The sequence below is a fragment of the Haliotis rubra genome, unplaced genomic scaffold (genome assembly GCF_003918875.1).
Source record: "Haliotis rubra isolate DU_JTF1 unplaced genomic scaffold, ASM391887v1 Scf565, whole genome shotgun sequence".
Lineage (NCBI taxonomy): Eukaryota > Metazoa > Mollusca > Gastropoda > Lepetellida > Haliotidae > Haliotis > Haliotis rubra.
The window spans coordinates 428,180-446,418 of NW_025767263.1; the positions used below are offsets into that span (position 1 = coordinate 428,180).

Here is an 18,239-nt window from a genome sequence, read left to right on the forward strand (position 1 = left end):
TGTAACTGCATTAGATTACAGCTGGACAATGGGAATGGATCCTGGGTTAGTGCTGGTTTACCGAAATGTGATTCCTGGAGATATAGAAGATGTCCGCCTCACAGACCCTAGAGAATATCGAAAAGAAAAGGAATCCAACTCACGTCAAAAATGGCTTGGCGAGGCGGAAATTAATGATTCTTCTGGTTTCCATTTGCATTAACCATTGTATTTTTGAGGATAGATATTTTCAAACAATGGACCTTTATTTATGGGGCTTACATCGTCAAACTGTGTATATACCATTTAAAATAGGAAAAAACAGCCAATTTGATATGATGGAGCATACAACTTCATGGATAACAACTTCTTGTTTATTGCATAGGGTGATATTTCTGTGTCGATTCTTACACCGTTATCCAGCTAAAAGCAATAAACCTATGACAAAAAAAGAAATTGTTCCCAATAAAGTTGTATGCTTCATCATTGACTCACAAACTTCCAGCATGCAGATCATAAAATTATTTTTTTGTATGACTACAGTAAATCTGGCATGACAGACAAGTCCTACTAACAACTCTGACTTCAACTGAAGACTACAGCGGTGTGGAAATATTGTGATTTTTATAACATGTGTACATGTCATTTCAGCTATAGTCGCTTAAGGTTGGTTTTCAAATGTGTTTGTTTGGCAGGGGCGGTGGGGTAGCCTAGTGGGTAAAGCATTTACTCATCACACCAAAGATCCTGGTTCAATTCCCCTCATGGTCACAATGTGTGAAGACCATTTCTGGTGTCCCAAACCGTGGAGGAATATTGGTAAAAGAAGTGTGAAACCATACACACTCATGATTGTTTAAAACCTACCAGATTGTTACACAGATTTCAGCACAGTGCACCCAATTACATGTAGTCCAGATCATATAGTTGGGAGTGAGTAAGTGAGTGAGTGAGTGAGTGAGTATGGTTTTACGCTGCTGTTAGCAAACTTCCAGCAAAATCACAGTTGGGGACACCAGAAATAGTCTTCATACATTGTACCCACGTGGGGATTTGAACCCGTGTCTTGGCATGGTGAGTAAATGCTTTAACCACTAGGCTACCCCACTGCCCCTCATTTAGCTGGGATACTGCTAAGTGCGGCTAAGTCACAACTAGGATGGCTAGGATGTGATGTACTCATGTTTGTTAGTTTTAAAACCAGCATTTGTATAAGAAAAATCATTATCTGTCTGTACCTCGTAACATAGACTAATGCTTAGTCTTTGAAAATATATAATTTTGATTGTTACAAATAAAACCCATTTAGTTTGAAAAGGAGCCCCAGGGAGACCAGAGATTCAGAACCTGGAGAAATGTAGACTTGCTTCATTTAGGGCTTTAGCACTACAGGGAGGGCTAGGCTGTAGGGGAAATAATATGGTTCAGGGACTGTGAGTACATTGCAGGGAGGGCTAGGCTGGGGATAATAGGGACTGTGTTCAGGGACTGTGAGACAGACTACATTGCAGGGAAGGCTAGGCTGTAGGGGAAATAATATGGTTCAGGGACTGTGAGACACATTGCAGGGAAGAGGCTAGGCTGAAATAACAGACCATAAGAGGTTCAGGGACTGTAGACTACATTGCAGGGAAGGCTAGGCTGTAGAGAAAATAACTTACTCATCTCCTGACAACAGCCATAGAGGTAGGCTGTAGTAGTTTGACTTGATCCCCAAGTCTATTGATTCTCAGATAACTCTGTGTCAAGTCAAACAAGTAAAGGGCCACAAATAACACCACCTATGAAGGGCACTGTCACTTAAAGTAGACAGCATGTAGAAACGTATCTTATTTTCATTCAAACACGGTTGTTGCTTGATTGGCTGATCCAGATCCATTCTTCACATCGTCTTTGAAGACTCCAGTTTTAGGACATGCATGCGATATCATGTGATATCTTTGTTCCCCAGCTCAACACCATGACTACACAACACTACATGATACGACAGCCATGTTTACAAGGATACCGAGGAAGTAGCAACGAACATCAAAGATATTGAACACAGGCTTAAAAAAGGAGCTATTGCCATTTGTTTTTTACATTGTGATGGTGTTGATCGGAAATTGAAGCAAAATGAGATTCAGCTGTTACAGGATTGTTGAAAAATGGTGTCAAATGGGATTAGATTCCGAAATCTTCACTGGTATTATTACTTTTCTCTATTTTTTAAAATTTTTTTCCTAAAATGTTTATCAAATTTAATAATTTAAGTTTTCAATTCTAAATAGCCTGGTTATACTGTCTAATATTTAAAAAAGAAAACATACATTCTGGTTTGGTAAAATGGATACCACACTGAAATTTTTTTAGTTAATATACCATATATGTTTTAATACCAATACATGTATATCAACTCTTCTAAGCTTGTAGAGGAGTTTTAAACTTCTATTACTTCATGTTGATAGGGGCGGTGGGGTAGCCTAGTGGTTAAAGCGTCCGCTCGTCACGCTGAAGACCCGGTTCGAATCCCCACATGGGCACAATGTGTGAAGCCCATTTCTGGTGTCCCCCGCTGTGATATTGCTGGAATATTGCTGAAAGCGGCATAAAACCATACTCACTCACTCACTCATGTTGATAGATTTAATATCAAAGGGCACTTGGGCGTTGGGGTAGCCTAGTGGTTAAACTGTTGGCCCCCATCACACTGAAGACCCCGGGTTCGATTCCCAACATGGGTACAATGTGAGAAGCCCATTTCTGGTGTCCCCTGCTGTGATATTGCTGGAATATTGCTGAAAGAGGTGTAAAACTCAACTCACTCACTCACTCAAAGGGCACTTGAGTGAGATTGTCTATCAATATTGATAAAATATGATTGTTGATGGTTAGTAGACCGACAAGGTATGGATTTACAGGTTTTACTATAAGTAATCACGCTAATCACCTGTATTGGCGTCGGACTTTCTCCTCTTGTTGACGATGTCCGCTAATCGTGAGAGCTTGCCCCCCATTGGTTTCCTGTCCAAAGCAATCCACTATCTGCTACCTGCTCACATCCATTCACAGCTCAGGCAGCAACACACGATGTTACCAACAGCTCCAGAAACACTTCGAACCCCACACTCCCTGAATCAGTGTAATCTCACAGTAATTCTACCATTCAGGTATCCCTTGATCAACTGACTGAATTAATTCACCTGTTCCGAGTCACTATATCCAGGTATCCAAAACCTAGTTCAAAGACAAGCTGAATTAATTCACCATTCACAGTCACAATACATGTGAGATATCCTCAAATCAGTTCACAGAGAAGCTGAATTAATTCAACTTTTCAGTCACCATTCAAGGAGGTATAAACTCAGTTCACAAACTGAACTAAATCAACTTTCCACAGTCACTACACAAGTCGGGTAACCAAAACCCAAATGGAATCAAATCAACTTTCCACATCAAGTCACACACCTGAACTCTACGAAAAGTTAGGCCATTGAAGTCATCGCTCCTGTCAAACTACAGCCTCCCATGAAGCATGTGAACACAATCATCCAACCAGGCAACAGATGAACAGTGCTTCAAGTCCACCCATGAACGCTGGTGATGATTAATACATGTGTCTTGCCATGCAGGAACCCTCTACGCTTCAGTACCCTCCCATCCAGTCCGCCAAGCCTGCCAGTCTGTCTCAGCAAGCCGCGTTCCCCTGTATGATAGCTCACGATTCGGGATCAATTAATGATGGAATTCAGCCAGTGGTTTGTGAGATGGACACAATTTCTATATCATACTCAATGACCTGATAAAATAGCAAGAATTGCATCTCATTGGGTAGGAAGTTCTGAATATGTGAAATTCAGTAATTTGTTAAAGCTTCTGCACTGACTGCTTGTAGATTTTGGTTGAGGTTAAGGTAAGGTGTGTAATCAATACATGGCGTAGAAGGCAGAGGTGCCTTGTGGCATGAATCTTTCCACACAACAACCTGTGAACCACAACAAGCATCATCTTCTTCTTAGCTGTTTCGGTTCTTGATGTGTAAAGCATAATTCTTCGACTGTTAAATCCTACGCTGTGCACCACAGCTTCCCAAATTCATGCTAGTCAACTAGCTTGTGTTGAAGAAACGATTGAGTGACTTGGTTTTGCTTGATACCTCAAACACATACCAGGGATTTAGAGGACACGAATTCCTGCATCCTATACACATAAAAATTGACAATGGAACAAAATATATTAGCCAGTCCACAGGGACTCAAAACGGCCAAATACTTTTTGTAAAAAATCCAATCAACTAACAATAGGTTATCACTGACTTTTGCTACTAGTTGGGTTATGGTATCATTTGCAATTTAATTACTGTAACAATGTGATGATCATGATACACAATACAATAACAGTATTAATGATCATATTTAAGTGTCTGGGACCCCCATTTTGTTGTCCAGGACCTCTGAAAATTAAGAGTATGAGTCCCAGGGACCCTCAAATACAGGACTCAAGGTAAATCCCTGACATACACAGGTTGATGAACAGCAGCTTAACACACATTTCCTTCCTCATCTCAGCCTACTTGGTTTATTATTCTTTGAGTGCTAAATGCCAAAGTTGGCATCCCAGTTTTCCTACTTCATGTTAGTCACCTAGCCTGAGACAACAAAATTGGGCTGAAGATTAGTAAAACACCATTAATAGCTGTCATCATTGACCAGTGAGTGAGTGAGTGAGTGAGTTTGGTTTTACGCCGCTTTTAGCAATATTCCAGCAATATCACGGCGGGGGACACCAGAAATGGGCTTAACACATCGTACCCATGTGGGGAATCGAACCCGGGTCTTCGGCGTGACGAGTGAACGCCTTAACCACTAGGCTACCCAACCGCCCCTCATTGACCAGTAGTGTTAGAGGGACATAATTCTGAATTGTTTAGGTTTTCAAGGTGTAACTAATGAATAACTTGTTCCTTGTTGGATACCACAAACATATACACAGGTTAGTGAACTGTAGCTGAACACACAGCACTTGCTAGTTCCTTCTTCACCTCAACCAACATGGCTTATTTTTCGTTGAGTGTTTAATGCCACACGCGGCATCCCAGCTTCCCAAATTCATGCCAGTCACCTAGTCTGAGACTACAAAATAGGGTTGAAGATAAGTAAAACACCATTAATAGACCAGTAGAATTTGAGGGTCATAATTATGAACTTGTTCTCAACGCTTCAAGATATGTACAAGTCAGAAATGATTAAGTTTGACAGCATTGGTATTCAGGAAACACTTCGGTTTCTTCAAGTCTGACAACATACCAAGTGTGAGGACTCATGAGATATAGTTTCCTAACACCCTCTGGACTAGATTCTAGTTCCAACAGTCGGGGCAAGAAAAGTCAGCTAGAATCATAACGGACCAATCCAGGACTGATATGACCAGCAATCTCATCGAACTTCAAGGACAGACAGAAGTCTGCTAAAGCTCAAATCCCATCAAAGTAAAATGATCACAGACTGTACTGACTGACTGACTGAGTTTGGTTTTATGCTGCTTTTAGCAATATTCCAGCAATATCACGGCAGGGGACACCAGAAATGGGCTTCACTAATTGTACCCATGTGGGGATCGAACCCGGGTCTTCAGCGTGACGAGCCAACGCTTTAACCACTAGACTACCCCACCGCCCCTCACAGACTGTAAATGATCATGTCTGGATCAGACAACCCAGGGGCTGACATCATGAGCAATAACCCAACCAAGTCAGTGAGCCTGACCACCCCATCCACTGAGCAGCCACTTAAACCACCCAGCTTGCTAGACACAAAGTCTTACCTGGAATTGACAGCATCTGTTAAGAACAATAAAAAGTTCAAGACTGTTCAAGACGATGCAAAAAGCTACAAAAACAGTTAATGTACCTCTCTCTCCCTGGGGCGGTGGGGTAGCCTAGTGGCTAAAGCGTTAAGCTCATCATGCTGAAGACTGACTGACTGACTGACTGAGTTTGGTTTTACGCATGGCTTTTAGCAATATTCCAGCAACATCCGCGTGGGGGACACCAGAAATGGGCTTCACACATTGTACCCATGTGGGGATCGAACCGGGTCTTCAGCCTGTGGCTAAAGCTGCTCACCATCATGCTTTGTACTGACTGACTGACTGAGTTTGGTTTTACTGCTTTTTAGCAATATTCCAGCAATATCACGGCGGGGGACACCAGAAATGGGCTTCACAAATTGTACCCATGTGGGGATCGAACCCGGGTCTTCAGCGTGACGAGCCAACGCTTTAACCACTAGACTACCCCCAACGCCCCTCACAGACTGTAAATTATCATGTCTGGATCAGACAACCCAGGGGCTGACATCATGAGCAATAACCCAACCAAGTCAGTGAGCCTGACCACCCCATCCACTGAGCAGCCACTTAAACCACCCAGCTTGCTAGACACAAAGTCTTACCTGGAATTGACAGCATCTGTTAAGAACAATAAAAAGTTCAAGACTGTTCAAGACGATGCAAAAAGCTACAAAAACAGTTAATGTACCTCTCTCCCTGGGCCGGTGGGGTAGCCTAGTGGCTAAAGCGTTCGCTCATCATGCTGAAGACTGACTGACTGACTGACTGAGTTTGGTTTACGCCGCTTTTAGCAATATTCCAGCAACATCACGGCGGGGGACACCAGAAATGGGCTTCACACATTGTACCCATGTGGGGATTCGAACCCGGGTCTTCGGCGTGACGAGCCAACGCTTTAACCACTAGGCTACCCCGCCGCCCCCACGCTGAAGACCCGGATTTGATTCCCCACATGGACACAATGTGTGAAGCCCATTTCTGGTGTCCCCCACCATGATATTGCTGGAATATTGCCAAAAGTGGCGTAAAATCATATTCCCTCACTCCCTCCCTTCCCACTCCCATTATCTGTGTGACCCCTTCTAGAATGAGTTTATAGCACTTTCAGATGATGCTTTGTGTTGGCTATCAGAAATAAAATCAAGAAACAACATTTCCCAATGTCAAAACAAAGTTACAAAGCTTGTATAATCATGCAGTAAGTAGTACCCTGTGTATGGTCTGTTTTGTATGATCGACCAAGGAAGCCCCACCCCTGCTGTTCAGTGTTACATCTACCAGCCCTGATACCGACACTGTCATCAATAACTGATGAACCACCATTGTCAGTAACCACTGGCCTACAAAACTGGCAGAGAACATCACTCAAGCACCACTACCACTGCAATTAGTTGTTAGGACAGTAGTACATCAGCTTCTTCTAGCATCACCAGTTGTCAAGAAACTATTATCTACAGTTAATGAATGTATGGGAATTTCACGGCTTTAATTACTTGACTCCACAATATTGACTGAGTGCGGAATGAGATGATTTAGTTTTTTGTCAGTGGGCGATGACAAAGATCAATTTTGGGAAAATCGGTCGCAATGCTCCGTTAGCTCCAATTGCAATGCTGTCTGTGTTTTCACAGAAGTTTCGCATCATTACTTTCGCGTGTTACACATTGCAAACATTGACTGACAATCTTTAAACATTTTCTTCATGGTTCGTAAGCTTCAATGCAACTGTTTTAAATGTTAAACGCACACTTGGTTACCTGTGTATGAACTCTCGAGGAGTGAGTGAGTGGATGGGTGGTTTGGTGGATGTATGGATGGAAAGATTAGTGGGTACATGAGTGAGTGAGTGGATGAGGGGTGGATGTATGGATGGAAGGTGGAGTGAGTGAGTGAGGACATGTGAGGTGAGGTGAAATTGGGTTTAACGTCGTGCTTGAGAATATTTTGCTCATATGACGACGTGCATGCGTGTGTATGTGTATGCGCGGCTGCTTGTACTAGCCCAGACTTAAGCTGGTTTTATAGTGATAGCCCACTGAGATACCATGCCGCAGTGAAGCATGAATACCCCACTTAGACACATTATACTGACTCCGAGCGGACCAGTCCTTGTTGTACCCATTAATGCCGAGCGTCAGGCAGGGACCAACAAGTACCATATTTTAACGTCTTTTGGTATGACGCGGTCGGGGATCGAACCTGCGACCTTCCACTCTCCGAGCGAACGCTCTAACCACTACACCACGGAGGCGGTGAGGACATGTAAGATTGTGGGTGGATCATGGATGGTGGAATAATTTGAATTGTAAGTTGATGGGCTGATTGGTAGCTGAAAGGTTCCACAAGCTCAAATAAAACCCGAGGTGTTCTACTCCTGAAACTGTGTTATGTATTATCTAAAGAAGCATAATATAGTTCTAAGTAACATGTACAGTTACAAGAAACTCTTTTGGAATCTAAACATGTAAATATTTTAAGTTACAACCAACCCATTACACTGAAAAATCAATGTATCTTGAGATCCACTGCAAATAGTTTGATCATGACAAAGTTAAATTAGTTTTACGAGCACAAGTTCATTTTCTGGCTGATCACCAAAGAGTTCCGTTAACGACATCCAGCGATCAGATCCAGTGACACACTTACATAGACAAAGAGAATTTTTCAACAATAGTCTCATCCTTCAAACTGACGAACAACAGACATGCAATAGTAGTACAATTGTGTAACAAGGAACAAACGACTTGCTATGAGGTTATTGATTGTGTTGTCTCCTGGGGACTGGGCAGTATCTTCATTACCCACCACTGAACTGTGGCTGGTGGAGCCAGATGAGTCTTCCCCCACACAGCCCACAGGGACTTCTACAGCTCTCTGTGGCTTACATGGAGTACTACAGCTCTACCAAGTCAAAAGGGACTTCTGCAGAGATCTCCAGCTTCCAGGAAGCTCTACAGCTCAACAAGGACAACACGAAGCCTGCTATCTCCAGCCAATAGGAAGCACTACAGCTCAGACCAGGCACAGGAAGCACTACCGCTCAACAAGGCTGACAAGAAGGCCTGCTATCTCCAGATTCCAGGAAACACTCATGCTCAACAAGGCTGACAAGAAGGCCTGCTATCTCCAGATTCCAGGAAGCACCACTGCTCAACAAGATCGACAAGAAGGCCAGTGCTATTTCCAGCCTCCAGGAAGCACTCCCGCTCAACAAGGCTGACAAGAAGGCCTGCTATCTCCAGCCTCCAGGAAGCACTCCCGCTCAACAAGGCTGACAAGAAGGCCTGCTATCTCCAGATTCCAGGAAGCACTCATGCTCAACAAGGATGAAAAGAAGGCCTGCTATCTCCAGCCTCCAGGAAGCACTACCGCCCAACAAGATCGACAAGGAGGCCAGTGCTATCTCCAGCCTCCAGGAAGCACTACCACTCAACAAGGCTGACAAGAAGGCCAGTGCTATCTCCAGCCTCCAGGAAGCACTACTGCCCAACAAGATCGACAAGGAGGCCAGTGCTATCTCCAGCCTCCAGGAAGCACTACTGCCCAACAAGATCGACAAGGAGGCCAGTGCTATCTCCAGCCTCCAGGAAGCACTACCACTCAACAAGATCGACAAGGAGGCCAGTGCTATCTCCAGCCTCCAGGAAGCACTACTACCTCAACAAGATCGACAAGGAGGCCAGTGCTATCTCCAGCCTCCAGGAAGCACTACCGCCCAACAAGATCGACAAGGAGGCCAGTGCTATCTCCAGCCTCCAGGAAGCACTACTGCCCAACAAGATGACAAGACAAGGCCAAGTGCTATCTCCAGCCTCCAGGAAGCACTACTGCCCAACAAGATCTGACAAGGAGGCCAGTGCTATCTCCAGCCTCCAGGAAGCACTACCGCCAACAAGATCGACAAGGAGGCCAGTGCTATCTCCAGCCTCCAGGAAGCACTACAGCCCAACAAGATCGACAAAGGAGGCCAGTGCTATCTCCAGCCTCCAGGAAGCACTACCCAACAAGATCGACAAAGGAGGCCAGTGCTATCTCCAGCCTCCAGGAAGCACTCTCCGCCCAACAAGATCGACAAGGAGGCCAGTGCTATCTCCAGCCTCCAGGAAGCACTACAGCCCAACAAGATCGACAAGGAGGCCAGTGCTATCTCCAGCCTCCAGGAAGCACCAGTGCTATCTCCAGCCTCCAGGAAGCATACTACCAACAAGATCTACAAGAGGCCAGTGCTATCTCCAGCCTCCAGGAAGCACTACCGCCCAACAAGATGCGACACAAGGAGGCTACAGTGCTATCGCCCAGGAAGCACTACAACAAGATCTCGACAAAGCCAGTGCTATCTCCAGCCTCCAGGAAGCACTACCGCCCAACAAGATCGACAAGGAGGCCAGTGCTATCTCCAGGAAGCCTACCGCCCAACAAGATCGAAGCACTATCCCAGCCTCCAGGAAGCACTACAGCCCAACAAGATCGACAAGGAGGCCAGTGCTATCTCCAGCCTCCAGGAAGCACTACCGCCCAACAAGATCTACAAGGAGGCCAGTGCTATCTCCAGCCTCCAGGAAGCACTGCACCCTCAACAAGATCGACAAGGAGGCCAGTGCTATCTCCAGCCTCCAGGAAGCACTACTGCCCAACAAGATCGACAAGGAGGCCAGTGCTATCTCCAGCCTCCAGGAAGCACTACAGCCCAACAAGATCGACAAGGAGGCCAGTGCTATCTCCAGCCTCCAGGAAGCACTACCGCCCAACAAGATCGACAAGGAGGCCAGTGCTATCTCCAGCCTCCAGGAAGCACTACACTGCCCAACAAGATCGACAAAGGAGGCCAGTGCTATCTCCAGCCTCCAGGAAGCACTGCAGCCCAACAAGATCGACAAGGAGGCCAGTGCTATCTCCAGCCTCCAGGAAGCACTACCGCCCAACAAGATCGACAAGGAGGCCAGTGCTATCTCCAGCCTCCAGGAAGCACTACCGCCCAACAAGATCGACAAGGAGGCCAGTGCTATCTCCAGCCTCCAGGAAGCACTACCGCCCAACAAGATCGACAAGGAGGCCAGTGCTATCTCCAGCCTCCAGGAAGCACTACCGCCCAACAAGATCGACAAGGAGGCCAGTGCTATCTCCAGCCTCCAGGAAGCACTACTGCCCAACAAGATGGACAAGGAGGCCAGTGCTATCTCCAGCCTCCAGGAAGCACTACCGCCCAACAAGATCGACAAGGAGGCCAGTGCTATCTCCAGCCTCCAGGAAGCACTACCGCCCAACAAGATCGACAAGGAGGCCAGTGCTATCTCCAGCCTCCAGGAAGCACTACTGCCCAACAAGATCGACAAAGGAGGCCAGTGCTATCTCCAGCCTCCAGGAAGCACTACAGCCCAACAAGATCGACAAAGGAGGCCAGTGCTATCTCCAGCCTCCAGGAAGCACTACCGCCCAACAAGATCGACAAGGAGGCCAGTGCTATCTCCAGCCTCCAGGAAGCACTACCAACAAGATCGACAAGGAGGCCAGTGCTATCTCCAGCCTCCAGGAAGCACTACAGCCCAACAAGATCAACAAAGGAGGCCAGTGCTATCTCCAGCCTCCAGGAAGCACTACCGCCCAACAAGATCGACAAGGAGGCCAGTGCTATCTCCAGCCTCCAGGAAGCACTACCGCCCAACAAGATCGACAAGGAGGCCAGTGCTATCTCCAGCCTCCAGGAAGCACTACCGCCCAACAAGGCCAACAAGATGGCCGGCTATCTCCAGCCTCCAGGAAGCACTACCGCCCAACAAGATCGACAAGGAGGCCAGTGCTATCTCCAGCCTCCAGGAAGCACTACCACCCAACAAGATCGACAAGGAGGCCAGTGCTATCTCCAGCCTCCAGGAAGCACTACCACTCAACAAGGTCCACAGCACTACCACTATCTCCAGGCTACAAGAAACACTAGAGCTAAACCCAGTCCACAGGAAGCACTACAGCTCAGCTTAGCACACATGAAGCACTATAGAAAACAAAGGAAGCACCATAGATGAACACCAGTGCCTACTCTCGTCCCCACTTTCCGGGCCCCCTTTCCCTGCCCCCCCAAAACCGCCCCTACCTTCTCCATAACTGAAGGCAAGTAGGTAGAAGATCAAACTACTGCCATTCTGTGCCAATATTCCTTCCACAAACACACACAACAATCAAACCCAAAACCTCAACAAAATAACCAGCCGTCAATACCAAGGACAAAGCAATGGCCAGAAGGAACCCAACCACCACGGTCAATGACGGGAAGATGGGACTACGACACCTGAATGTAATCATGTCGCACAGAGAGAGTTGATAAAAAATGCAGAGGTTTTTACAATCCAGCCTGCCAAGGGAAAAACAATCTCCATATTAATGCCCCACCCGCGGCCACGGTCGTAACACCTCCTCCTCCCCTAACAGCTTCTTCAACTCTGACTGAGTGTATCAAATATTCACATTATCCCTGTAACCATGAAAAATCAATACCATTTCTCTGTTCGGTGACAATGTATATCTTTTCAGCATTCACAAAGTGTTTTCCAGAAAGTACAAGGCAGTGGATAGGTAAATAGTATGTGCTGTGATACTAAATAACATGCATTGATCTCTTAACAGACTATTTTCCACAGTGATGCTCTAGAGTAATGTAATACAAATGGGATTTTGATCAATTCATCACGGAAAGATAGCTTGTTTGAACATCATGTTCCTTTGGTTCGAGTTTCAAACGCCAGAAAGCCTGATCTAACGACTCATTGCTGTGACACAGCTGTTTTAATGCAATTATGGGTTTAGATATTTCTAATTCCCATACTCTTTCTAATTTCCATAGTTACTAACCAGGACAGTGCTGTAATTTGAAAACTGATTACTAACAATCAGGATTACAGGATTCCTGGTATCCTAGGGGTTGTATCCCCTGGTTTTAAATCTACAAAAAACAAAACTTATCTCTTAACTTCAGAAAGTAAGGATGTATTTTTAACGATTTTAATAATATGCAAGGGACACCAGATATAGGATTCACACATTTTATCCAGTTGGGAACTGAACACAGGACTTTGGTGTGACGAGCCAGCACTTTGACTGTTTGGCTATCACAGTACACCTATGTAAACTTTAACAGGGTTTGTGGCAAGGATTGTTTGACTTTTAACCTTAATATCGAACTCTCATTTAAACTATTATGACCACATTAAATAATTGTAACAGTTTATTCTTATCTCTTCACTAATAAACAACACAAACATTTAAAAGTTAAAAAAAAAAAAATTAACAGATTATTCAAGGGAGGTGTGAACTTCAATTTTTACAGATGTAATTCTCATGAAGAATGATGCTTAACAGGATCACATACATGGTGTACAGTTGTGCCCCATTTATCCAGACACTTGTGTTTTTCTTGAAATTGTCGGATAAATGAATTTCCCGATATCTGAACCAGGGACCATATGTAAAGACATACAAAGAAACGAACATAATAGACATCAGACGTAATCTTTATTGATAAGACATCAACAAATAACAGTGCATACATAAAATCACATCTTGTCAAATAAAGTAGTCAAGTCAATAACACGTTCAAACATACCTGTACATGCATCTGTCTGTCAAATGCTAGCAACCAATCACGAAACAGTTCTGATGTCATCCTTGCGTTCGCATTGTTGCTGTACCTAACATAAACTTCCGGATTAAAGTCACTACCAAAACAACCGGGACGTCTGGCCTTGCCAATCACAACTCAAAATTAACTCAGTGTCACCTTGCTAATTACAGGTAGTTAATCCTCTCACACTTCAAAGACTGCCGACTTCTTTTATGTTAGGGCACGCAAGGCCACTCTGTAAAATGCGTGTGTAAACATACTGACAGGTGCTCAGCCATCCAGATATATGAGAGAAAAAATGCATATAATTTAGCGTTTTGTATGTGAAAATGACTGTCCGGTTACGGAAACTGGATTTTCTGATAAGTGCTATTACAACATTGTTAAATTTGTTTTGAGGAAATTTCGTTCGGAAGGCGAGTTTTCCAGATATCTGAGGCTCGGATAAACAGGGCACGACTGTATACAAAGTGACATAAGCACTTCAGCTAATAGAAAACGGTGGGTGAGTGAGTATAGTTTCGTGCAGCAATATCACAGCAGGGGACATCAGAAATGGGCTTCACACATTGTACCCATATGGGGAATCAAACCTGGTTCGTCGCGTGACGAGTGAACACTTTAACCACTAGGCCACCCCACCGCCTACCGCCTCAAAAGACAGGGGTCAGGTGTATGGTGTACCCAGAGTAATCTACAGTACTTCAAGCGAAGACGGGACCAGTAAACTCAGGCTCAGTATTATTTGTTACACTGCTATACTGAGTCTAACAAACCACAGCAGAAGGTCATGTCAACTAATCCTTGAGTGACCTATGACTGTCCAATCAAACGAGAGATGGCCGAACAGATTTAACCAGTCAGACAACGACTTCTATTTAGGGTTCAGCGGGACTTACAAAACGTTTTTGGGATTTTCTTTTCCCCGGTCGCTGACACTGATCTCTCAACCAACGAAAATCAGCATAAAACACAGATATTGGACCTGCAGTATACACACTTTAAAAAAATAGGGGTGTCTGATGACATGGTTACTATTAGCTTATATTTCCGCAAGATGACATCCCGGAATGTTGACAAAACCCTATTTTCAGCAACTGTTTACTCACTCAGAAGCGATCGTGCAGAAAATAACATTCGGAATCGTTCGAGTTTGAGGTAAAAGTTCAAACGGTATATGCAAATTTTCTCAAAAGATTAGGTGACGTGACCTTCTTCTAGGGTTTGTTAGACTCAGTATAGCAGTGTAATGAATAATACTGAGCCTAAGTTTACTTAGACTGAACGGACCACCATGGGAGTGTCTTGCAAATGTCCATGGGGACACTAGTACATTAATCAGCAGGAGACGGGTGAAATGAAAACGCAATAAATAATTTAACATTCGTTGAAGTGCACAATTATATCATTGACCCTTTGGCTTCAGCCAACCAGTAAGTTCTCCAAGTCAGACCAGGTGTTATCTTAAAGCTGGTAAATCTCCATTGACAGTCAACACTTAATCAGAGAATGAAATATTGACAAGAGTGAAGCCTCACACATGGCTGGCAATGGCATAAAATATTAACAGCAAACACCTCTTGTAGAAGACTGACTGACTGACTGACTGACTGACTGAGTTTAGTTTTACGCCGCTTTTAGCAATATTCCAGCAATATCACGGCGGGGGACACCACAAATGGGCTTCACACATTGTGCCCATGTGGGGAATCGAACCCGGGTCTTCGGCGTGACGAGCCAACGCTTTAACCACTAGGCTACCCCACCGCCCCTCTTGTAGAAGACAGGAAGGGGTGTGTCATTCATGGATGAGTGAGTAAGTAGATTTGGGTGGGTGAGTGAGTGAGTGGTATTTGGGTGGGTGAGTGAGTGAGTGAAATGGCTATACCATCTCTGCTATCATATTTATCAGCTGTTTAAGACCAACTTGAAGAAAAATGGTGGAACTTTTCAACTGCAAATTGCTTTGCACCTACTTACATGTAATGATGATAACCACAACATGTTTTCCTCCTTGGCATATGTCCTAATTGCTGAACCGATGTATGGAAATCTCCTTAATTAACTGAGTTATCTATAATTAGTAAATAATGTTGCTTATACTTTTCCAAGTATTGGAATATGAACCTCTCTGCTCTGTAATTACAACTATGCAATCCTACAACTTAATTGCAAAATAGTAATTCAGTTAAATATTCGTTAATTACCACAGTTTCATCACATGCAATTTACTATCCTACCCCTGCCACAACAAACTCTCACTATCCTACTCATCACAACAAGCTCTCACTATCCTACACCTGTCACAACAAACTCTCACTATCCGACCCCTGTCACAAGAAACTCTCACTATCCCACCTGTCACAAGAAACTCTCACTATCCTACCCATCAAAACAAACTCTCACTATCCTACCCATCAAAACAAACTCTCACTATCCTACTCCTGTCACAACAAACTCACTATCCTACCCATCAAAACAAACTCTCACTATCCAACCCCTGTCACAAGAAACTCACTATCCTACCCATCAAAACAAACTCTCACTATCACAAAACAAACTCTCACTATCCTGTCACAACAAACTGCTATCACCCATCACAACAAACTCTCACTATCCAACCCATGTCACAACAAACTCGCTCTATCTATCCACCAAAACAAGCTCTCACTATCCTACCTGTCACAACAATCTGGCACTCTCACTATCCTACCCATCAAAACAAACTATCCTGCTCTCACTATCCCTGCCCATCACAAGGCTCTCACTATCCTACCCATCACAACAAACTCTCACTATCCTACCCCTGTCACAACAAACTCTCCCATACCACCTACCCATCAAACAAACTCTCACTATCCTGCCCTGTCACAAGCTCTCACTATCCTACCCATCACAACAAACTCTCACTATCCTACCCTCTCATGTCACAACAAACTCTCACTATCCTACCCATCACAACAAACTCTCACTATCCTACCCATCACAACAAACTCTCACTATCCTACCCCTGTCACAAGAAACTCACTCTCCTACCCATCACAACAAACTCTCACTATCCTACCCATCACAACAAACTCTCACTATCCTACCCATCACAACAAACTCTCACTATCCTACCCATCACAACAAACTCTCACTATCCTACCCATCAAAACAAACTCTCACTATCCTACCCATCACAACAAACTCTCACATCCTATCCTACCCATCACAACAAACTCTCCTGCCCACTATCCTACCCATCACAACAACTGTTCAAACTCTCACTATCTCTACCCTGTCACCTACCCATCACAACAAACTCTCACTCTCTCATATCCTACCCATCACAACAAACTCTCACTATCCTACCCATCAAAACAAACAACAAGGCTCTCACTATCTATCCTACCCATCACAACAAACTCTCACTATCCGTACACAGAATACCAGCAACAACATTGGAGCAGACTTTATTAATACATTATTATTGCAGCATGACCAATAACCTGAGCATAATTCAATCTCCCACTGTCAATGTCTGAGTGTAGCCTTCCTTCCTCTGTAATGATGAGAATCCTCAACCACAGAGAACACCCAGCGCTCAGGTCAACAGATCTGGAGCAGCACCAATTTCACAATGTTGGTTGTAGATTCAATGTCAGAATAACAATCGCTGTGGGAATCTCCAGTGGTGATTGTGCTGGGAGCGACTGTTATAGGACATTTTCTTGATCTTCTGATTGGATACCTTTTTATTAAACCAAATTTATCAATAGCATTCACAATAGTCTGTGCCAAAGGTTTGAGTCTTCTCCTAATAACTTGGCAGTTAGCATTATTGTAAGTACATTTACGGAATTTATGTAGTCAATTACCGTATACCGGGAAATTTTCGAGGTATCTAATTTTCGAGGTTTTCGAGGTTAGAAACGCAACCTCAAAAATATTATATCCATGAATTTTTCCGAACTTCAAACCTTTGGGTTAGATTTCTTATCGATAAGCATTTCAACTGCTGGCAACCAATGGATGACTTCCTGACATGCGCATTAACTCTTTAATGCCTGTCTACAACTAATCTTAACATTCAGTGACCCTGAACGGCCTGAATAAACAAACAACAGAAATGCGGTGTCGAGACTGTTTAATTGTGTTGTAATTGTTGGTCCAGAATAACATGCATTATAAAAAATAGGTAATTCAATCACTGTCTTACATGTGAAGTCAAACCAACTGTCAATACACTCGGTGTCACTCTCTGGCCAAACGGACTGCATCGGCAATGCCAGGTTTGATGAATGCCCGTCTTTAAGGGGATTGTTTACACAAACATCCTGGGGCTGTAAGGCATCTGTGCAGTTGGTCAGTTTCGCTAAAGAGGTCAACTTGTCAGCTTTCTAACAACAACATAGTTTCAGCAGAGACCCATCATACATGCTTATACATGTAGTTAGTTGTTAAAAAAACAATATCGTCTGAGAAACAATGGCGTCATGTTTGAACACTGCCGACAGAGTGTTTGATGGGTCATTTATCACAACAAAGCATCAAAGGGTTGTTTTCATTACTATTATTTCTGCCATGGACTGGTATACCGGTAGTTATAACAGTCAGACGGCAGTTATCACTGGCTACTAGGAGTTTTGCAAATAGCTCAGTGAGTATTAATCCAGTAAGTCATGATTCTGGTCACTTTTTTCTAACCTCGAAATTAAAATTGTCTAAAATATTTATAGCCAGTGATAACTGCCGTCTGACTGTTATAACTCCCGGTATACCAGTCCATGAATATAAATATAAATATTTATATATTTTAGGCCCCCAAACCTCGAAA

General features: G+C 44.1%; 1 protein-coding gene across 9 annotated transcripts in view; it reads right to left on the reverse strand.

Moving 5' to 3' along the window:
- The window catches only part of LOC124254125 (triadin-like), a 310,850-nt gene that overhangs the window by 101,059 nt on the left and 191,552 nt on the right, over window positions 1-18,239 (reverse strand). The window contains exon 1 of one of the 9 annotated variants that reach the window (XM_046687999.1): window positions 2,909-3,812. The exons of the other annotated variants lie outside the window; for them this stretch is intronic. Within the exon in view, the coding sequence (XP_046543955.1) occupies window positions 2,909-2,975 (67 nt within the window). The 5' untranslated portion in view covers window positions 2,976-3,812. Of the gene's footprint in view, window positions 1-2,908; window positions 3,813-18,239 lie in introns of those variants that run through there. 9 annotated transcript variants of the gene reach the window in all.